The 22,924-nt window shown below is 38.6% G+C and overlaps 3 protein-coding genes and 1 non-coding gene across 5 annotated transcripts; all 4 read left to right on the top strand.

Annotated features, from left to right (window-relative positions):
- Positions 1–1,805: 1,805 nt before the first annotated feature.
- mrps17 (mitochondrial ribosomal protein S17) lies at positions 1,806–3,643 on the top strand. Its single transcript, XM_034206759.1, has 3 exons — positions 1,806–1,900; positions 2,424–2,567; positions 3,107–3,643. Exons 2-3 carry the CDS (start codon positions 2,445–2,447, stop codon positions 3,428–3,430), a joined length of 447 nt encoding a protein of 148 aa, XP_034062650.1. The 5' UTR covers positions 1,806–1,900; positions 2,424–2,444; the 3' UTR covers positions 3,431–3,643.
- Positions 3,644–3,908: 265 nt separating this feature from the next.
- Positions 3,909–10,210, top strand: LOC117540234 (protein NipSnap homolog 2-like). 2 transcript variants are annotated; one of them, XR_004568131.1, is made up of 10 exons: positions 3,909–4,247; positions 5,804–5,931; positions 6,097–6,142; positions 6,249–6,343; positions 6,777–6,847; positions 7,241–7,512; positions 7,679–7,705; positions 8,061–8,155; positions 8,418–8,501; positions 9,011–9,076. XR_004568131.1 is itself a non-coding variant. In XM_034206818.1 (10 exons), exons 1-10 carry the CDS (start codon positions 4,156–4,158, stop codon positions 9,073–9,075), a joined length of 849 nt encoding a protein of 282 aa, XP_034062709.1. In that variant the 5' UTR covers positions 3,914–4,155; the 3' UTR covers positions 9,076–10,210. The 2 variants fall into 2 exon arrangements, 1 of the variants encoding a protein (XP_034062709.1); XM_034206818.1 differs by lacking the exon at positions 7,679–7,705 and having other exon boundaries at positions 3,914–4,247; positions 7,241–7,381; positions 7,481–7,512; positions 9,011–10,210.
- A 1,460-nt stretch (positions 10,211–11,670) lies between these two features.
- Positions 11,671–21,915, top strand: cct6a (chaperonin containing TCP1, subunit 6A (zeta 1)). The gene is made up of 13 exons (XM_034206788.1): positions 11,671–11,944; positions 12,799–12,862; positions 13,232–13,366; positions 15,427–15,600; positions 16,816–16,919; positions 17,020–17,290; positions 17,579–17,661; positions 18,391–18,487; positions 18,592–18,739; positions 20,325–20,458; positions 20,601–20,703; positions 21,221–21,293; positions 21,385–21,915. Exons 1-13 carry the CDS (start codon positions 11,808–11,810, stop codon positions 21,455–21,457), a joined length of 1,596 nt encoding a protein of 531 aa, XP_034062679.1. The 5' UTR covers positions 11,671–11,807; the 3' UTR covers positions 21,458–21,915.
- Positions 17,366–17,500, top strand: LOC117540248. The gene has a single exon (XR_004568132.1). It is a non-coding gene; the product is annotated as a small nucleolar RNA SNORA22 (small nucleolar RNA).
- Positions 21,916–22,924: the final 1,009 nt, after the last annotated feature.

Raw genomic sequence — 22,924 nt, forward strand, 5'->3', positions numbered from 1 at the left:
AGATTTGGTCAAAGGGAAACACAAACACTCTGGTTGAGCAGTGTAATCTATTGATATACTGTATGTCATATCTGGAGACTAATAATTTACACAGGGGGATGTAGGCCAACATTATTCTAGCATTTTAATCAAGCATGAAAATGTAGAAATGTCTGATTAAAGGGTCAGTGTGTTATCATAGAAAACATACATGTGTAATCACACAGTCTATGTGCTATCGGGCCTCTGTGTTATGTCACGGCAGCCATGGTTTCACATGATTTAGACCATGTCATTTCTCATATCAAAAAACATAGGCTGCATTAGGTATGTATGATTATCTTTGGGAACATATTGCAATATGGCCATTGATACCATGTGATATACACCTACCCACATATTTGATAAGACCTTAGCAGCTCTGGTACTTTTTTAAATATTAAAAGTTAAATATAACACACTCGCTATTTTATATTCCTCTAAATACATGTTTTTTGGTGGTGGCAATGTGGAACACTGCCCAATATCAGTTTAGCCTTACGTCATATGAGACAACACGTTTAACAGGGAACACTATGAAAACAGTGTGGGAAATATAATGGTCTCAGTGTTCTTGTATGAAGGAGACTAAAGTTGACTAATGCTGTAATTCTGGCAGAGGTATACCAATGCTGCACTGCCTTAAATGGGAAACAGAGACCCAGACCTGCACTTTACTACAACATGTCTCTGATTAGGACCAGATCACTCTGCCTGTGGTTAGCTCTGAGCCACTGCCAATTCTTACTCATGTTCAAGACTGTTAACTTTGTGGTTTGAAAGCATCAATTTTAAGCTCTCCCTCTTTTCAGCCACTTATACCTGCTTTAGTGAAGATCCATTAAAGAACCATTGACAAACGGCTGGGTAGTGTAATGGTTATGTTGTTGTCCTTGAACAGAAGTCTGGTATAAAAGCATCACAAATAAAAGCCAAAATAATTATTAGAGGATTATTAATATTCCATCATACCGATTTTTTTAAGGATGCATCTTTTTCATCCATCCTGTTATTTCAAAATCAAAGGTTGTTTTTTCTCATGATTATTTGTTAACAAAACTAAGGGTATTTTTTACAAGTTAACAAGATAATTATATTATTTAGAGTCAATTGACAGAAAAGTAATCATCAACTTTGATGGTTATCCTTAAAAAATGTTTCATGTAAAAATGGCAGCTATATTAAATTGGCGTTGTCCAAAGCATCCATATGCATGCTCACGATAGTGATCTTGGCATAACAAGAAACCTGAATGATATTTTAAGAAAACAAATGTGATTTTCCAAGAGTGAGGAAAGTTACAAGTGATCTTGAGATAACCTGAAGGGAATAATTTGTGCACTCCAGGCCAGGGTCACCTTCAGCTTTCATAATACCAATTTATTTGTGTCATACATGCTTTAGTTTTCTTTGCACCATAATGATTGTGGATGTTGATTTATTATTGATACTGATTTTCTTTTTCCTTTGGGATGAAATGTTTTCAAAGCGCCTCAAGTCTCATCTGCACTTCTGGTTGAGCCAATCAAAATAAATAATATATTTATGTCTTAAGGCTTTTGTTTGGGAAGTGATGTCTGTTACCATCTGGTGGCCAAAGTGAAAACTTCATTAATCAGTCATATAAAATGTCTTGCTTTGATGGAAAACTCATTTTAACAGCGTCCATATAATCCATAATATCAACATTAGTTGACAGTATACTTTATACATTTAATCTCATGTAATTATCTTTTTAATTTTGTGCATGTAAACATCGCGCGGATTGTCCCTTGTTGCTAGCTGTAGTTTACGTCATCAAAACAAGCCGACCTGAGCAGCATGTAGGATCCTTTCTGGAGCATTTTTGACCTTCTGAAATTATTCCTTTTAAGTCGTTTCCGTGAGTTGATTTTTTACAATATATTTTCATTGTATTTCTTTGTTATTTTCAAATAAAGTGGGTGTCATTTTAAATTCCTGCAGTAAAATGAATGTGGTGGTAAAGTGAAAGCTAACGTTAGCTGCAGCAGGGCTAACCATAGCCTCCGGTAATCAGACGTTGACACAATAGTAATGTTATGATATTATTAATACAAACGTTTTTGTTGATGTTTTACAAACTGGACCGAGCTGCTATGCCTTTCAGTGCTGATTGATTAATACTGCAATACATATAAACGCAATAGAGGTTGATTATTATAATATGTAGACTTCCATAATTATGAACAGCTTTTAAAAAACTGTTATTAATACAACAATATCAGATTTTTTACATGTCTTATCTTTTTAATTGTATTGACTTTTATTATTATTCTTGTGTATACCGACATTTAGTTTAAACAAGAGGTACTGAGCCTTCATCTGATCATCATGTTTCAGATAATGCCTGTTTTTAACTTCTCATCGTCTCTCCTGTACTACAGGGTTGGACCCAGATTTTCAGTATGTCGGTGAAGCATGCATCAGTCCATGCCAAATGGATCATTGGCAGAGTAATAGGGACAAAGATGTACAAAACTGCCAAAGTGAGGGTCACAAGGCTGGTGATGGACCCTTACCTGCTGAAGGTGAACCTTTTAACAACATTCATTCATTGCTTATGTGTTTTTGAAGAATGAGTGGCACGATGTTACACAGTCTACTTTTAAATTCAGGGAGGAATTACGAAAAATATGTTAATGTGGTCATTTTGCTATGATGTCTGTCTGTTATTTTGTTCTTGTCATATCGTCTTTGTTGACTATTTATTTAGTTTCTCCAGAAATAAGCATGCAATTACACCACTTTTAAATCTTGTGTTAACCAAAAATGGGTTTAGTAGTTTCTTGGAAAACAAAAGCATTTACAATAATTTTAAAAATCGTTCTCACTAAGAACAAAAACAACCAATTTAACGACAACATGGGGGCAGTCTTGCTCATTTTTGTTTCACATTTAAATGGAATACATTTAGTATTTTTTTGTCTGATTAACAGCAATTAGCTGTTGGGCTATTATTTGATGAAGATGAATCCTAATTGTGTATAACCACTTTACCTACTTTAAGAATGGTAATTGATTACTGTACATTGATTGTGTATTTATATGGTTTTGTTCTTCCCCATAGTACTACAACAAGAGGAAAACATACTTTGCCCATGATGCTTTGCGACAGTGCACTGAGGGAGACATCGTTCTTCTCAAGGCTCTGCCAGAGGCCAGGTCCAAACATGTGAAGCATGAACTTGTTGAGATAGTGCACAAAGTTGGTCGGGTAGTTGACCCACTGACAGGAATGAGCGTTGAAGGAACACAGTTTGTTGAGCCTCTGACTGACCTGCCACTTATCCTGGGAGAGGACCAGACGTTATCAGAAAAACTGCAGGAGCTGAACATCTCTACCGCCCCCAGTGGAGCTGATTCCCCTCCTGCACAAAATCCTACTTCATGATGAAAAACTGCCTTATATTTATGAAGTAATGTTAGTTTAAATGTCCCTCTGCAATTACAATTATGTTTCAGGTGTCCATTGTAAATATAAATGTATAAACCAGTCATCAATATAAATATCTCAATTAATGTGGAAAATGCATTTTCTTTGTTACTGGAGTTCAATTAAAAAACATTTCTGAGGAGTTAACAATAAAACAACAATGAGAAAGCATGGTGTCATCCACAAACGTGTGCATGGTGTTCATATCTGTCAAAATTGTCTATACAACAATTGTTCAAATTATTTTTAGTTGATTATAGATTATTATAGATTATTTTCATACATTTATTTTCATACATTTACTTTGAAATTGGCATGTATTTAATATGATACAGCAATGAATGAAAATGTTCTAGAATGTGGGTAAAGCTTTTATTTTGAAAAAAAAGTTATATTTAGAAGTAGAATTCAAGGTGTGTTGTAATGCATAGAAACTTGCAAAACAGCACATTTACGTTAATGTAGAGCAGGATTGAAAATCGAATTCATTACTTTGATCAACTGCTCTAATAATAGCCACTTCTTTAACTCTATCTTCATGCCTCTTGGTTATTAAACTAACATCACACCGTAAATCAGATACACTAAGTTAAAGCGGTGTTAATGTGGTAACGTCAGCTCCTCTGGGAACAGTCCTGTCTGCAGAGTCAAACTGACACCTGACAGCAGCTCTCAGAGGAAACATGGCGGCCCGAGTCCTTCAAAGAGTGGGCAAAGGCCTCAAACAGACGACAAATGGGCTTCATACAAACGGGCAGGTCACGGTTCTCGTAAGGTTAGACTTTTGCAACTGTTCTGCACCAATTCAAATGTGTACATGCTTCTTGTATTGCGTTTATCTTTGGTAAAGTTTCACCCAAATGACAAAAGTTCGGTAGGCTAGGTTGCTAAGCTAACGTATGGACGTTGCTTACGTTCAGATCTCCGTGTAACGTAGCTAGCATTAGCTCTAGCTCTAAAGTTGCTAACTTTGGTCTAATTATTACCCTGCCATTAAGTTGTAAAGCAACTTGTGCACGCACCTATTATGGCACACTTCATAATTGTGTGTGTTGAGTTATAGTTATCATTTGCAGGAAAATCACAACTTTCTGTTTGTGTCAGTCCAAAACATCAAGGTCACAATAAATTAATCTCTGCACAGGACAACTTGTGTTGATAAGTGTGTGACCCAGTTTCATGCTGCAGCAGTTGTGTAGTGTGTCCTAACCATATACTGAAGATAAGGTCAAGCTGTGTGCAATGTTTACATCTGAAACTGCGATGCAATGTTAGTTAAGTCTGCTTTTAATGCACTGTGTAGGTAACCGTTTTTTCGTCAGCTGGCAAACTGTCAAAGGAGTGTTTTTTTGATAAACAACTGTAGGTAACCATTGCATAGAGGTCTTGTTGGCACTTTAAAATGTAGTTTAATATCCGAAAACGATATCCTAATGTGGGACAGCTGCACATGAGTCTGTGTTGACTAATCCTCAGGTTTATGTGCAGTATTTACAGCTTAGCCTTCTCTGTTGTTGGCCTTAGAGTTGGAGTTACTTCATAATGAAAGAGTCTACATATATTTGTGCAAAGTTCTTATTTTACGACATAATTGACTAACAATTCAACCAAATTTGAGTACATCATCTTGGGCTTCTAAAACGCTGATTCACATGTTTAACCTAATATTCGTTATTTGCAACCCTGATCTGCTGATATATAGATGTGGCTCTGAACAGCAGAATACAAACATACAAAAAAGATTAATCATAAACAAAAGAATAAAGCGTACATTAAACACCTACTAACTAAAAGACAGTAAACGACCCTGGGATAGAAAACATTTCATGTATTTTTAAACTTAAAACATTTGACAGGTATTAGGCAGTTGTTTTATTGAGAAAAGGAGGATCTGAAAGCAATGTCCAATGTACTGATACGTCACGTTCAGTGAAAAGTCCCCAAACTCGCGCAGAGTAAATTGCAGACAGACAGCAGAACTTTGAGGATTCATTGTATATTTCGGATGGATAGATTTGTTCTTAAACGCCCTCGCATTGAGGTACAAGTCGAACAGGTGCCAGAGTCACACGACCCACCTGAAGAGTGAATAGTGAGTATGACAATAGAGACACAGGCCACCTGTTGTGTGCTGTGTCTGTCTCTCTCTGTTTACCTGTGTCTGTGTCTCTCTCCCTCTCTCTCCGTGTCTATATGCCCTGAGATGTCTGACTGCACTACTGGCAACGAGCAGAGCAGTGTACCGAAGAGCCAAATCATTAGATGTGTCAGTGACTTTAAAAACTACAGTAGAGTACAAACGTTTGTGTTTTTTTTTTTTTCTCACCTCAGGAGCCTCTCGGGTTTTGGTGAAGACAGCTGGATCAAGTCTCTGTTTGTCAGAAAGGTCGACCCTCGAAAAGACGCTCACTCACATCTGCTCGCCAAGAAGGAAGACAACAATCTCTACAAAATACAATGTATGTATTGTTTGTGATTGGAATAGTGGTACATACATTGCAAAATATTACCCTGACTGCAAGTTTACCATTGTCAAAGATGGATTACTTTTTATTTAAGTAGAACAATCTTATAGTATGCTTGGATTCTGTATTATTGACTCATGTTTTGTTGTTTCCTTGCAGTTCACAATGTCAAGCCTGAGTGCCTTGATGATTACAACGAACTTTGGTAAGAAGCCTTTGTCTCTTAATTACCTTCAATCGGGATGTCTTGTCACGCGGCTGACACAGTACGGATCTTTGCTCATTTATGTGTGTGTTGTGTTTAACTTTAGTGCGGAAATCTTTCCTGCCATTCATGCTGACCCTGAATACCCCTGTGAGCTGGTGGGCACCTGGAACACGTGGTACGGAGAGCAGGATCAGGCTGGTAAGAGCATCAAGCTCCATTTCTATTATTACTTTACACTTGTGCAAGTAATAAACCCCTTTTGTGGATGAAAGTTACACATTTCCTTTTCAAAACAGAAAACATACATTCAAAATCACAGACCATAAAGTAGTGTTCAAAGTATCAGTTGATGAACCAATCATGAAATTATGAATTGTATGAAAAGTCCTTTAACAATCAAAACGATTCCAGCTTGTTAAGTGTATATTATTTTTTTTTATCATGGTAAATTAAATATTTCTGTGCTTTGAAGTCATGTTAAGAAGAAGAAAGTTAAGCACCCTGGGGCTCAGAGAAACTGATCACAGGTGGTCTAAAGAGATAAATAAGGAATCTATAGTTGTTCATGTAAAATAATATATTTTTCAAAGAGAGCTGCATTATTTTTGGCTCTTCTGCTCCTCTATTCTAGTTCACCTGTGGAGATATCGGGGAGGATACCCGGCTCTCACTGAAGTCATGAGCAAACTCAGGCAGAATAAGGTAACGGGTGCTCGGATTAGTTTAATGGCAGGTGGCACCTCCAAAAGTATATCCACAGATCATTTATCCACCGATATGTTTCACCATCTTTATGTGACATTTTCCAGCTGTGTGGTGTGATTGTAATTTACTGTAGGTGGAATGATCTTTAAAACATATTAAATATGTATGTGCAGGTAATGGACCCGGTCCTGCCTTATCCATTAGGTATATTATTGTTTAATCTCATCAATGTTCTTATCTTAATTGATATTCTGCAACTAGTACCGTAGCTGACTTCGTGTCACTCTACCGCTGCTCCCTCAGCACAGTTTAATATTGTCAAAGATGTTTTTGTTGTTAGACTGAGGCAGATTCACAGAGTGATGCGTTTGCTGTTTGTCGTTACTGTAGGAGTTTACAGACTACCGGAAGGAGCGGGGGAAGATGCTGCTGTCTCGTAGGAACCAGCTGCTGCTGGAGTTCAGTTTCTGGAACGAGCCCGTCCCCCGCCCAGGGCCCAACATCTATGAGCTCCGATCGTACCAACTCAGGGTAACTCCAAAGGGAATGTACCATCTTCCTCCCATTATGCACAAATATGTGAAATATAATAACTTATTTTCCACTCCACCCTTCACATTCATATTTCAGCCCGGGACGATGATCGAGTGGGGAAATTACTGGTAAGTCATTTTTTTGTATAGCATAAGAAAGTCATCAAATTGGATTTGTTTTCAGAAAGTTAGTCTGAGAGCCCATAAGCTTTTTCACAAGTGTTTGCAGAACTACCATTATTACAGTATTTACCATTTAAAAAAGTTCCTCACTACTATTTTATTGGTTTCACAGATTGTAGCAGATGAATATCAGTCAACGGTACTTTTTGGGTAGACAATCTATGCATGACTCCTAAGCATGACAAGATATATCTCACAAAATGTGTAAATGTCAAGCATAATTTAACTTTGTACACTGTTTCTAATATATGTATCGGATATAATTTGATATTAATTTGCCTGCTAAGATAATAAAACAAACATGCTTTAAAAAAGGTTTTGAAAGAGGTTGTTACATGGAAGTTTGATTTTGTGATTTGGATATCTGAGAAGGTCAGATTCCTTTGAACTTTAAAGCAGGTTTCTAATTAAGGCTGGTGGTTAAATCAATACAACCCTTTAATTAAATGTTGTAAATGTTTTTGTATGTATCATAACTCTTTGGTGCTCTACAGGGCGCGTGCCATTGAGTTTCGCCAGCAGAACCAAGAGGCGGTGGGAGGCTTTTTCTCACAGATTGGAAGGCTGTACACAGTTCACCACTTATGGGGTGAGCATAATTCAGAGTTTAGGTACCAAGTTTGCATTTGAAAGACATTTATAAATGCATCACCGTATTACAAATGATTGCAAAATGTCTTTTTATTATACAAGAGCTTAGCAAGGGGGAGAAGATGGATGGATGGATGGATGGAAGAGCTTAGTGCTTAGTTTTGATGTCCCCTAGATATTTTTCCACCAAGTGTTTGTGTTACTTGTCAGGAAATGTACATTATGTATTATATACATTATCTCCAATCCTCATCTTTCAGCTTACAAAGACCTTCAGTCCAGAGAAAACACCAGGAACTTGGCCTGGCAGCATGACGGCTGGGATGAGGTTGTTTATTACACAGGTACATCTTAGTTTGCTGTCTTACCTCTCCTACCTTAACCTCTGTGTAGCGCTACATATTTTTACATTGTATATCCATGAAAAGAAGACACAGGAAAAGTATGGCAGTAGGTCAGATGAAAGAAGATATTATTAAACATGGTGATGCTTCCTTTCATCATATGGATCCAAAAAGGTGCTTCAACAAGGATAGGTTATTCAAGGATAGGTGATGCTTTACATGGAAAGAGAATATTATAAAGAAAAGAAAAAACAAGAACTTATTATTGTAAACATTGTGTTTGTTAAAGTAGGTGGTCTTCCAGCCTTACTCAACACAGGGTTTTAGTAAGATTCCATTGAAAAAAACGAACAAATGCGTGAAATATGAACCAAGTTAAATAAAATGGTTTGATGAAGTTACCACAGTGCATTTAAACAGATTGTCCACTTTCCTACGTAATTGTGTTCCTCTCGGTTACTTTACACAATACTGCATGACAAATAAATCTGTTTCTTCACACTTTACAGTCCCTCTTATTCAAAACATGGAGTCTAGAATAATGATTCCCATGAAGAATTCTCCCTTGAAGTGAGCACAGACGCCGGGGGAGCCTCTCTACAGTCACTGAGTCGCACTTTGAAGAGTGTGACCAACCATCAGCTGCTGACTGCATAACATCAACGTGTTGTTTCTTTTTCTTCTTTGTTTCGTTACTGTACTTTTCTGTGTGGGCCTAGATGTCTTAATTCTGATCCATTATAGTGCTTTTTGTAGACCAAAACTAATTGTACATGCCCCTCCTCTTCACTGTCTCTATTTGTTGTAGGGTCAGATTGTAAGAGCCTTATTTTGACATGATGTTATATAATCGTCACTGTCTATGTGATACCAAGAAGAGATTAAACATTTAGCAGTTCTAGTGTTGGTCACACGGGCTGAGAATGGCAGACGGTCTTTCAGGAAAATGATACCCAAGCCTAATTGCACTGGTATTAATAACCATTCAAACAAAACTGCCTCCAGTTTCACACAACACAAACATTGCATTGACACCCCAATATTAATATTAATTCGGCAAGCTTCTTATGTGTTACAGGTGAAGGTCTGTTTTTTAGGAGCATGATATTTATAAATCAGTGTTCAAGAATGGAGGATGATGAGATAGAGACCTTTACTGCTATATTAAGGCTACCGTTTATATTCAGTAAAAGTACAACACCTATTTGGAAAAGTCACATAATGTTTACATGGCTTTGATGCAGCCAACTGAATATGTTGTGTACCAATTGTTTGTTTCAAAAATAACTTGGCCCAGTTTGTGTCTCCTTTGTTAAACTGACCACATCTCCTTCTGTTCTAACTTTAACATCAGGACACTTCTGCCTCTTCCAAGATGATTCAATAATGAGAACAGGTTTTGATTTGTGCGTAACTAATCATGTATGATCAAATTGCTGTCCACTGACTGGTCTAAACTAATTAATGCCACCAGGGGGACTGTGTGCTCTAACTGAGATTAATGTTGTTTTTTTAAATGGTCAGATTTGAAGTCTCCAGCTTGGTCAATACTGTATTTGTAAATTAAGTGGGTTTTATGAACACATCTGATGTTGATGAACAGACAGAGGAAATAAGTAAAACCCAACGTGGTAAATGTGAATTTCAGTGATTTTATGAGATTAGTTGTACATAATGAATTAAAATTCTGATGAAAATTGACAAAAAAATACGTGGTCTCCTTTTATCGTGTATTTTTTAAATGATAGTAAACATTACCATAATAAGACAGTCGCTAATGTGACGTAATCCGCGCGTCGTCTTGGGTGTGACTTATGTTGCCTTCAGTGTAAATCGGACATCTCTAAAGCACACAATAAGCAGCTGCGAATAAGTGATTGATCAGTGCGTAAAATGCTGTTTTCCAGTTGATTATAATTAAAGATGGCATTTTGCCTCCTCAGGAACAGTTAAGTGATAGGTTGTAAAACAATTGTAGTCTTATTTATAAGAGACAACAGTTGCTGCTTTAGCTTTCTTAGTTATAGTTGGAATATATAAATATACAACCTGTACGCACAAACAAAGAACAAACACTACAGAAATGTTAACCATGCAAACCTTTACATACCTCAATCATTACAGACACTTGTATTCCTATCATACAATAACAGTCACATGGATATAATCAGCACAGATAATATATTAATTAAAATCTGACAATGAAGATATATTCTGCCACTTCATAATCTTCTTTTGTGACCAGATAACATTGTAATCTACTTTATCTTTTACCCCTCTTTCAAATGATCAAATACCTTTTTTTTATAGTATGTTTTTTTTTACACTGTACTGTCTTTCTTTTCACCTATGATTATTTTCAGTGGTGTAAAGTAGCTAAATAGATTTACTCAAGTACTGTTCTTTGGATACTTTCAGTTGTCTGCTACTCTGTACGTTCTACCCATAGACTGTATATATAGCCTACCCCACAATTCAGAGGTAAATCATGTACTTTTACTCCACTACATGTATTTGATACATTTAGTTACTTTGCAGATTTGGATTAATAATGTGAAATATAATCAACCCTTAAATAAAACTGTAGTTACACCTGAGTAAATTCACAAGCTCTGCAGTATACAAAGGAATTACAACTAGCTTCACCTTTACCAGCTTTGATAACACTTTAATGCATCAATAATTATAATCAAAACATATACTTTATATTATTCTGAAGTGGGCCAATCTGCATAATGAGCACTTGAGAATATTTTGATGCTAATACTTTTGTACTTTCACTTGATTAACATTTTGAATGCAGGAATTTAGCTGTTTTATATTTTTGTATATTTGATGCCAATACTATCTCCTTTTACGTGAGTAAAACACACTGTTGTAAATATATATAATATGTATATGACCCAATATGTATGTTCATTTTCATTTTCAATCATTTCTTACTTCATAGTTTATATGATCCAATATGTATATGCTAATTTTTCTTCATTTCTTATTTCATCATTTGTATTGTTATCTTTATTTGTATTAACCTGTGTGAATCTGTTCTGTCCTGTGTTTCATCCTTACCCTGTTGCTGTCAGAACCACTGAATTTCCCCACGGGGATTAATAAAGGTCCATCTTATTTTAGTAACATGAAGGAGGAGTTTGAAGTTTCCGAGCCTTGAGATGTACCTAAAGGCACCACGAGAACACGTGCTGGAGCCTTCTGGAAGCCGACGCTCCTTTCTTCAGCGCCCGACAAGTGCGAACTCCCTGCCAGCGCTACTTTTTACTTTGACTCCGCTGGTTGAGCTGCTTCGCCATGTCTGCCGTTAAATCTCTGAACCCGAAAGCGGAGGTGGCCCGGGCCCAGGCCGCACTGGCGGTTAACATCAGTGCCGCCCGGGGGCTCCAGGATGTGCTGAAAAGTAACCTGGGACCGAAGGGGACCATGAAAATGTGAGTGGAGCTCTTTGTGCAGCATGCGGGCTAAGCTAACAATGCTAACTTAGCTAATGTTAGCTACAATTCACCGGCCGATTGTCTGCACATGTGCTACTGAAATCACAAGATTATGAATGTATTTAAGCATTGGAAAGCCCCCTCTTTGTACCACTGTGTTGTTATCCGCTAAGTAAATACATGTGATCAATTTTAGGCCCACACAAGCTACATGGATAACGGATTTTAGCGGCGCACGTTGCCCTGCCCAGTCATCGTCACAATCCGTTTTGACAACCACCAAGCTAGCATTAGCATATTAGCAAAGCCGGTTATCTGAGATCGTCAAAATAAACCTAGTCTATGACTCTTAAATCACAAACTGTCTGTAGACTTAACTTTGGCGTTGACTAGTTGGATTTCTAAGATGAATTAATGACTTCACAGTTCTGTTACTTAACGGTAGTACGATTTCAGGATCAGCAGCATTATTTCAGGAAGTTCAGGCTGCAGCTTCTGCGTCCGTTAGTTTGTGAACATACATGGTATTTTCTGACTGAAACATGCACGCAGGGCTGCCTGAAAATACATCCAAGATGAAACTGATGAATTGTATTAATTGCACAGAGAACACCCCAGGATGCTATTGTAGCTCCCCTGGTCTCATGTTTCTGTGCCACAGTAAATCTGATCTGTACCTCTGCATTGGGAGAGACCCCATCTCACCTACATGCATCAACGGATCAGAATATAACTTAATATTACTGAACTGCTAGTCCAAAAAGTTTAAGTTTGTATAAATGTGGCCGTGGATTGTTCCGCAACAGCTTTTGCTTTGTTAACATTAACCCTTTCCTGTCTTCGCTACGCAGGTTGGTGTCTGGCGCAGGAGACATAAAGCTGACCAAAGACGGAAATGTCTTGTTACACGAGATGGTAAGTAAATGTTAAACTGGATTACATTTACCAACCCTGTCCCACTGTGTTGTTCCTTATTGGGCTTTCTTCTTCATTGTTGGGAGTGACCACACCCCTAACTCATGTGTCCCATATCTGCCTGTGTCCAAGTCCCATGATCGCATTAAACAATAATAAACTGTAACATTTATGATTTAATATTGCATCCAGATTACATTCTTTGCCTGTTAATTGAGGCACAAAATGAATAAAGGATATATTGTTTGGAAAAAAATATTACCCCTCATTCGTCAAATATCCTCTATAATGAAAGTAAGCATTGGTTGCATCAGCCCTGTTGCCGTGTGAAAGAGTTTTGCATGATGTCTTACGTTTTATATTTTGCAGCAAATTCAGCACCCGACAGCATCCCTCATTGCTAAAGTTGCCACAGCCCAGGACGACATCACAGGAGACGGGACCACCTCAAATGTCCTCATCATCGGCGAGATGCTGAAGCAGGCTGACATGTACGTGTCAGAGGTGAGAGATGGCCGTTTGTCATTTACAGGGTTCGTACGGGTGCTGGAAATCCTTGAAAATGCTTGAAATTGTACGAGGTGTTTTCAAGGTTTGAAAAGTGCTTGGATTTGGGGTAAAGTGCTTGAAATTGTAAATGCTTTACTTCGCTTTTTAGATTAAAAGAAAAATAAAGAAGACGGAGCGCGCTTAATTGCTTCGCTTTTACATAAAACAGCTCCGCTGCGGCCTTCCCGCGCTATGCGCGCGACCTGCAAGTGTTTGTGTTACGTGTGACCTGGGCATTCTGATGAGAGTGATAGATGACTGTGTGCCAGGAGGTTGCAGTTTCAACGAGCGTTGGCTAGCAGAAGACAACTACAAGCCATGGCTAAGACGAGGGTCAAGCCCACGAGTAGCCTCCTGCAAAAATAACGATGCGAGGGTCTGCGCTGACGAGCCACATGACAGGTACGCCGTAGTAGAGCATTTTAGATCAGGCTAACGTTGCATGTTATGTTTGTTTAAGCTAACGTTAGCGAGCTGAATAGCAAACTCCATGAGGGATAATAATAATTGCAGGGGACAATCATTTCAGAGGAGCGTACCTATGTTATGTGCGTTACAGTCGCCATCGTGTGGTGTTCAGAGGATGAAGCACTCACGGCATTTCGTGTTATAGTCACGAAATATAATCTATTGATTCGACACAGAGCGATTTTGAAAGCAATGTATTTCTACTGGTAGTATGTTTCGTGCCTAAACCAAATGTGACTTGCTCTCTCGAAATCAGTCACATTGACCCGAAGACACATTTTCGTTTGTATTACTGGTCTGGGGGAAGCTCGCCAGTGTGTGTGTGTATTTTTGTGTTTGTTTCCCAGGAAAACACTCACAAGAAACACCAGCTGTTGTTATGCCTGCTGTGACGTTACATTAGTCCGTTCTCTGCTTGTAATTATGCCGAAGCTTCAAAGTTGTATTTATCATCTGAATTTGCCGAAACAAGTTTAATATTCTGAAAGCCAAGACTTTGTTTATTTGAAAACAGATGAAAACAAACTGTCTTTATATAAAATTGAAGTATTATACAAGTAAAACTACATGTTGCTTTAATCCCATGTAATTGTAGAATGAACACAGTCTTCCTTTGAAGATGTATAAGTCAGGTGTCTTGAGTAGCATTACCTACAAATCATTGTACTTTTGTAAATATTATTTTCCACTTGTTACCATTGTGTGTCTATTTTTATGCAGCTCTGCATGATTTTGTGGCTACAATTCAGACTAATACGCTACCAGAGGTGGAATAAGTACTCAGGTATTGTACTTGAGTAAAAGTATAAGTACTCAGATCTTGTAGTGAAATTATAAGTACTCAGATCTTGTACTTAGCAAAAGTAGAAGTACCAGAGTGTAGGAATACTCTGTCACAGTAAAAGTCCTGCATTCAAAATGTTCCTCAAGTGAAAGTAGAAAAGTATTCTCATCCAAATATAGTTAGAGTAGCGACAGTAAAAGTAGTCATTGTGCAGAGTGGTCCATTTCAGAATAATATATATGATATGTTTTATAATGATTGATCATGAAAGTGTTCTCAAAGCTGGTAAAGGTGCAGTGAGTTTGAATGACTTTGTATACTGCAGGGTAGCTTGTGGATTTACTCCAGGTGGAACTAAAGTCTGATTCAACACTTGATTATATTTATATATATATATATATATAGTTTTCTTTTCTTTAATTGTTCATCCTCGTGTAGAAGGCTATCACGAAACACACATTTGGTTGTTTATAGCATAAAGAACATCTGATTTAATGTGAGGTAGGGAAATAATCATTTGAGTAGAAGTATGTGTATATAAATATGTAATTTACAACAGCTGTAAGATGCTTGAAAATGCACCTTGAAAAGTGCTTGAATTTGACTTTGGAAAAGGTGTAAGAACCCTGCATTTAAAAGTTCTAAATTCAATGTCCCTGTCTGACACTTCTGAGAATGTGCACTTTTTTAAGCCTATATTGATGTCATGTCACTATCCAGATACGTTTTTTCATACCATAACTTAATTGATTTTATGCTTCAGGGTCTTCATCCTAGAATCATTGCTGAGGGCTTTGAGTCGGCGAAAGAGAAAGCCTTGGCTCTTCTGGAGGACTTGAAGGTGACAAAGGAAATGGACAGAGAGACCCTCATCCACGTAGCTCGCACCTCCCTCAGGACCAAGGTCTACGCAGAGCTGGCCGACCTGCTCACTGAGGTGAGACTCGAGAAGCTGGGGCTCTGTGGAGAGCTGACGGCCAGGATTTGATCCTACGGCACCAAACTTATTGTTTTTCTTTGTTATTGATTTAGTTGACATGCTCACCCTTTGGGCTGTGACATGTCAAATAATGGTAAATGTCAACCATTAGCTACCACAGCCCAAAGGGATGTCAGTCAAACAACCACTATGGTCGTGAGCTGGTTGTTATTTTCCGTCATCATTGCTTCATCTGTTTGTGTGACAGGGCTGCTATATCAAACGATACATGCACATTGTTTTATTAGAAATCAAGTAATCCATCGATTGTTTCATCAAGTTCGGATGAGCATTACTATACCCTATTAAAGAGCAATAGTGTAAAAAGATCTACATTTGTATTACATACAATTTACAATCCAACACATTTAGGCCGTTATGTGTGCCTTTGGAAAAAAAAACATTTTCTAAATTAAATCATTTTATATCACTTAGAAATAGGTAAATTCCTTGTAAGATAAATGTCCTGGAACATTAAGAGGGGTGGGGTTATTTAAACAAAGCATCAATGAAGACAAGAATGAGAAGAATTTGCAACACCAATTTTAATAATCATAAGTCGCTTTGATGCCAGAGTACTTTTCCCAGTATAGTTCCGAAAATGTGCGTTCACACCAAAGAAGTCCGGAACTAGAACTTAGTTCATGAGAACCTTTTCACCCCCTTTAGTCTCTGCTAGAGAGCAGGTACTTTCATGGGAGAAAAAGGTTCCCATTTCTGATTGGCTGAGCGAATTGCAAACCACGCCCCGTAAGACTCTGAAAAGTTTTGTGAAGCCACCATTGTATTTGCTGGAATTAGCATTATTAGCATTAGCCCAGCGCACCAACGGAGAGAGACTAACTTATGGCAACACAAAAGAAAACATGGGAGATGAGGAGGTGTCGGCGTTCTGGCGATTTACTCGGAAGCCAGTCCCCAACTCCGGGGACTTCGGGTGGCAGTATACGCCGTGAAGTTGTTTGTGGCCTGCCAGTAAACCCAAAGCAGAAGAAGAAGTGACGTCAGCGGCTTCATTTGCCTAACCCTCCCTCAAGGACTTATTCCGGTGTGAACGCGATCTACTCTTTAGTTCATCAGAACTAAAGAGTTCTGATGAACTAAGGACGGCAAAGTACTTGGTGTGAAAGCGCCTAATAACACAAGCTCCCTGTGTGATGTGTTTCTCTGCAGGCTGTGGTCGATGCTGTGCTGGCCATCTCCAAACCTAATGAGCCCATCGACCTGTACATGGTGGAAATCATGGAGATGAAGCACAAGACCGACTGCGACACACAGTGAGTTTGAACACTTGAGGATACAGAGAATACTCTTTACTGATGGTAGTGTGTAGTGCTCCCATATACTTAAAGGCTCTTGCTTATTCTTCTCTCTCAGGCTGATCAGAGGTTTGGTGTTGGACCACGGAGCCAGACACCCAGACATGAAGAAGAGGGTGGAGGATGCCTACATTCTGACCTGCAACCTCTCTCTGGAGTACGAAAAGACAGAAGTCAACTCCGGTTTCTTCTACAAGAGCGCCGGGGAGAGGGAGAAGCTCGTGGCTGCAGAGAGGAAGTTCATCGAGGATCGCGTGCAGAAAATAATCAGCTTCAAGAACAAAGTCTGTCCCAATGGAGAGAAGGGGTTCGTCGTCATTAACCAGAAGGTATGCTCAAAGCTTTACATTTTTATAAAAACACAATGGATTTGATAAATAAAGGCAGAATGGAACCGTTATGAATTGCACAGAGAACACCCCAGGATGCTATCGTAGCTCCCCTGGTCTCTTGTTTCTGTGCCACAGTAAATCTGATCTGTACCTCTGCATTGGGAGAGACCGCTCCTCACCTACATGCATCAACAGATCAGAATATCACTCACTACCAAATGAACATTGATTTATTTCTCTAGCCGATGATAAATATAAGTTTCCTGTTTTCTCTGTGTTGTGCAGGGCATCGACCCGTTCTCCCTGGACACCCTCGCCAAGGAAGGCATCGTGGCCCTGCGCCGGGCGAAGAGAAGGAACATGGAGAGGTGAGACCGTAACACATCTACCTGTTAAATAGAAGTGGCCTCATCTTCACAATGCAAATGGTTGCTCTGATTTAAGGAGGCAAAAGAGACTAGCTTTGAGACTAGCTTTGCTCAACACCCCCAGATTTAAATATGTCTGATTTGCACAGATTTTCCCTGGTTTCAAAAGGAATAAAGTGAAATTCCTGGATAGAAACTGCCATCATCACATAGCGCCTGCTCCATCAACAGTCGTTCTTTGCTTGGCCATAAGGGAGCGCCCTTTAGCTATCATGGGGATAAGAATGCTTCATTATAATCAGTCTGATTTGCTTTTATGTCTTATCTGTCATCAAATATATGAGATTTGTTTTTTGGTATGGCCTTTCCTGCTAGTATTATATCAATTGCTTTTGATTCTGAGACGAACCATCTCTACGTTTTCTGGGTTGTTAAAAAATGTTAATCAACCCATTATTTTCTTTCATTATTGATTTAAGCCAATTGGCTTCTAGAGAAGTGGTTTTGTCTGTATATGCAATACAAAGGTGAAGACTACAACCCCAGCTTTTCAAAGCCCACGTCCACAATCCAAGAATATCCTGTTAATGAGATATAAAAGCATCATTGATTTTCAAAATAGCTGACTTTGTAAAGTCATCATACTTTGATTTGGCACTGGTGATGTTTGTCATCATCATTGACATCCGAGGGCTGAGTTAAACATACAGTCTGTGTTTCCCTCTGCAGGCTGACCCTCGCTTGCGGTGGCATTGCCATGAATTCAATTGAGGACCTCACACCCGAGTGCTTGGGACACGCTGGGTTGGTTTATGAACACACACTGGTGAGTACCTATCAGTGTTTTTCTGGGTGTGATATTTTAAGATCTACTTTTCGGTCATAGGATATTGAGGCAGAGTTGTTAATCTGCCCCTATCCTGTTTGCAGGGAGAGGAGAAGTACACATTCATCGAGGACTGTAGCAACCCCCGCTCCGTCACCCTGCTGGTGAAGGGACCCAACAAACACACCCTCACACAGATCAAAGATGCTGTCAGGGATGGTCTGCGGGCCGTCAAGAACGCCATTGAAGATGGTAAGACCATCCAAAATGTTACCATGTGTCTTTTATCAGAGTTACTGTGTGTTCGATGTTCCTAATTTAAATCAAATGTATAGTTGGCAATTCAATTCAAAACCTTTATTTATCCAGGTAAAATCCCATTGAGATCAATGATCTCTTTTTCAAGGGAGACCTGCAGCAGTAGGTTCCACAAGAAGACATAAACAACAGAACAACAAAAGGACATCATACAGCAAAATGTACAGGGATTACAATTTACATATTTAACCACAAGTACAGGTACCAACAGCATCTGATTTTGTAGCATCCAACCGAGCTTTAAAAACATGTAGTGGTACTAGCTTGGTAATTTTCCATTCTTTTTGCAGACTGTTCCATGTTAGTGGAGCTGCACATCTAAAAGCTTTCTTCCCTAAGACAGTCCTAGCACTTGGCACATTTAATAAAACCACAGCATGCGATCTCAGGCAATAAGTACTTTCAATTCGCAGAGAGATCAGGGAGCAGATATAAGATGGTAGTTTATCCAACATGGCTTTGTAAATGAAAAAGTGCCAGTGACTGAGCCTCCGTACAGTAAGTGATGGCATAACCGCCTTGGTATACAGGGTACAGTGATGCGTAACTGCTTTACAATTTGTCAAAAATCTCAGTGCACTGTGATACGCAGCATCTAACTTGCTCAGGTAATGGGCAGGTGCATTCATATATAACAAATCACCATAGTCCAGCACAGGTAAAAAGGTCACAGTGACTAGCCTTTTCCTGGCCTCAAGCGAGAAACAGGACTTATTTCTGTAAAAGAAACCTAGTCTAACCCTCAGCTTTTTAAGCAGGTTATTGACATGAAGTTTAAAAGTGAGACAGTCATCAAGCCAGATACCCAAGTATTTGTAACAGGTAACCACTTCAAGTTGTATTTCTTGCGTAGTTACAATATCCAAAGCAGTCTCTGGTGTATTTTTAGCTTTAGCTTTCGAAAAGTGCATTACCTTGGTTTTATCCACATTTAAAAGAAGCTTAAGCTCAGAGAGCTGAGTCTGAATAATGTTAAAAACAGCCTGTAATTTAACGACAGCCTCGTTAATCGAGGGACCTGCACAGTACATAACGGTATCGTCCGCATTAAAAATGTAAGGTTGCTCCTTCGACATTTTCACCTAAACTATTAATATAGATAGAGAATAATAGTCTTCTGCAGATTAGGATTTCCCCACATTGTTGAACCAGTTTAATGTTTTTTCAGACATAGAGCAATGTTTTAACCTTTAAAATGTTATACCTTTTTTAAAAATGTAATTCAATGAGTTAGAAAATAAAAATGAAGTTTATCTTTATGTAAAATGCATTTGGTGTCCTCTGCACAGCGAACACGCGGGGACGCTAACATGGCTCTCCCTGGCTCTCATGTCTGTGCTACAGTGACTCTGAACTGTTCCTCTGCATTAGGAGCGTTTCTGTCTCTCCTACATGTATTAACTGATCAGAACAAACTCCTCTCTTTGGCTCTGAGTGCAACATTGTTTTATGCCTTATTAAGCCAAGGAATGTATACTTGTGTTTTCTAAGTCTCTTCTTTCCCTCTGTGTTCCTTCAGGTTGCGTGGTGCCTGGCGCCGGTGCTTTCGAGGTGGCTGTGGCCGACGGTCTGGTGAAACACAAGCCCAACGTGAAGGGCAGAGCCCAGCTGGGAGTCCAGGCATTTGCAGATGCTCTCCTAGTCATCCCCAAGGTAAAAGATTCTACTTTCTTCCAAGGCTTTAAGTGTTTCCATATGATTTCTTCTCCTTCTAAAGCTACACATTAGGCATTGCAATCTGTTAGTATTCTTACTGTATCGATCTCTGTATTTTAATTGTGCGTCTTCCTTGTAGGTTTTGGCCGTGAACTCTGGCTACGACCCCCAGGAAACCCTCCTGAAGCTGCAGACAGAGTACAAAGAGTCTGGGCAGTGTGTTGGAGTGGACCTCAGCACAGGTGAGAACCACAGCATGCTATCGACAGAATTAAAGTGTTATTGTTGTCGCTTATCACAGAACAGATACACTTCCATTCTATTAAATGTATGAATCCACACTGCCTTTGTGAGTTGCATGTCTAGTATTGTCTACAAGATCCCCTGTTGTTTTTTACACCTTAAATCTATTGTTGTCCCGTTAAGTGAAGTGTAATCTGCACACGGCTGTTCTGACAACACAAACATTTTGCTTTGTATGTTTGTGGAACTCATTAACTTTCTTACCAATGAGTAATTGAGGCTTCCAGTCTTTCTAGTAAAGGATTCTCGTTCGTCTTAGTATTACTATGGATACGGTACGAGGCAAACACTTCTATTAGTTGCTTCACTTCCAGACTGCACATTTGAATAAGTCTTGATGTTATGGTTGCCAGCCACAGAATGTTCCTGTTGCTAAGCCCCTAAATACTCGGTTGGGTCATATTGCACATATATTTCAAGCTTATTGTTTTGAACTTGATATCTGTTGTTCTTCAGGGGAACCCATGGTGGCAGGAGAAGCAGGCGTTTGGGATAATTACAGTGTAAAGAAACAGCTTCTCCATTCATGGTGAGTAACATATTTCTAAAGTGTACAAGACGGATTGAATATTTGGAATGATCCTCATCGATCTCTTACGTGACGTTTCGTTCCTTTACAGCACGGTCATTGCCAGCAACATCCTGCTGGTGGATGAGATCATGAGAGCTGGAATGTCTTCTCTGAAAGGTTAAAGGTCATCAGAAGAAGCCGCAGCTGTTGTCATACTCGGAGGGATAGTTGTTTACCTGACGGTTCAACGTGTTCCCGCTATAGGAACTTTGAAACCCCCCCCCCCCCCAGTCAGATGGACGGCCCACTGTACTCCCACGGCCTCCGTCACAGCGGCAGTCAGAAACCATTGTTATGCTTGTCACAGGTTTTTTTTTCATGGATTTGTCGACGCCTCCCTTTGGTTTATTTATGAGATTTTGTTAAAAGCACTGACTCCTGCCACTCGGTTCTGTTTCTACCCATTAAAGATTTTCATGGCTCTTGAAAGATGTGGTTGTTGTTTGTCGTGAAGAGTAATTGTATCCATGCAATGAAATTGACTTCAGAGAGTGAGAATGTGCTCAAACTCAAAAATAAACTTTTCTGATGTAATGAGCTATACAAATAGTGGCACAATAACATATTGAAATGCAATGTCCAACTTGAAATCATTTCCATTGTTTGCTACTTGAACTCAAGCATTTTCTGCTATTTCTTTTTTGAATCTTTTAAATGAACATTATTTTACATTGAGTGTCACTAAAATCAAAGCTTTCCAACAATGTAGTGAAACCTAACTTCTCTACCAGTTGCATCAAATTCTTCTCACCCGAATGCATCAGAAATCACTCCTATTCGATAAGGGGCATTTACTTTCCACTGCACATAGCATATATTTACAGTATGATGATCATTCAGAGTCAATTAGACTCAGATTGTAGGAAATGTAGGAAAAACTTAGATTGCATGTTCGTCAATATGAAACTATTCAAATAGTCCAAGCTCAGGTGTTAAATAGTCGACTTTGTATTAGTATCAACATTCAAAAATTACTTTATTTCAGGTAAAGATTTTTTGTAATTTAATCTTCGTTTATATTTCAAATGAACCATGAATACAATTAACAGCAGATGTTTCCTTTATGGGTCATTCCAGAATTGGAGGACAATTTACACACCAACATTTTTGAAAAATGAACCTTTTATTTTATAATAATTTTCATAAAATTCTAATGCAAGAAAGATAACTTTAAAATTAATATGCTTTATTCTGATAATATGAGTAACAGGGTTGAGTGGGTTAGAGTGCCACACTCTTTTAAGACTGAAAAGATTGTTAAAATATGAAAAATAAAAGAGACGACTTAGTTTTGGTCTACCCATGGCACTAGCACATTGTCATCTGATTTACAGTTTTTTCACTTCCTCTGCCAATCTAAAAAGGTTTGGGTAACAGGGTTGAACCTTTATATATACAGTCTATGGGTTGAACGCATGTTGAGGGACACACCTTCTGTGCAAAAATACTGTTATTTAAAATATGTTTATGATTTAATAAATTGATTTGACCATTACAAGAGTCATATATCAATAGAATAATACCAAAAAAAGTCAATAAAATCCCTATTTTAAATGTTATAGTTGACATGCAAGTTGGTCACCAAGAAG

This window comes from Gymnodraco acuticeps, unplaced genomic scaffold (assembly GCF_902827175.1).
Source record: "Gymnodraco acuticeps unplaced genomic scaffold, fGymAcu1.1, whole genome shotgun sequence".
Classification (NCBI taxonomy): Eukaryota; Metazoa; Chordata; class Actinopteri; order Perciformes; family Bathydraconidae; genus Gymnodraco; species Gymnodraco acuticeps.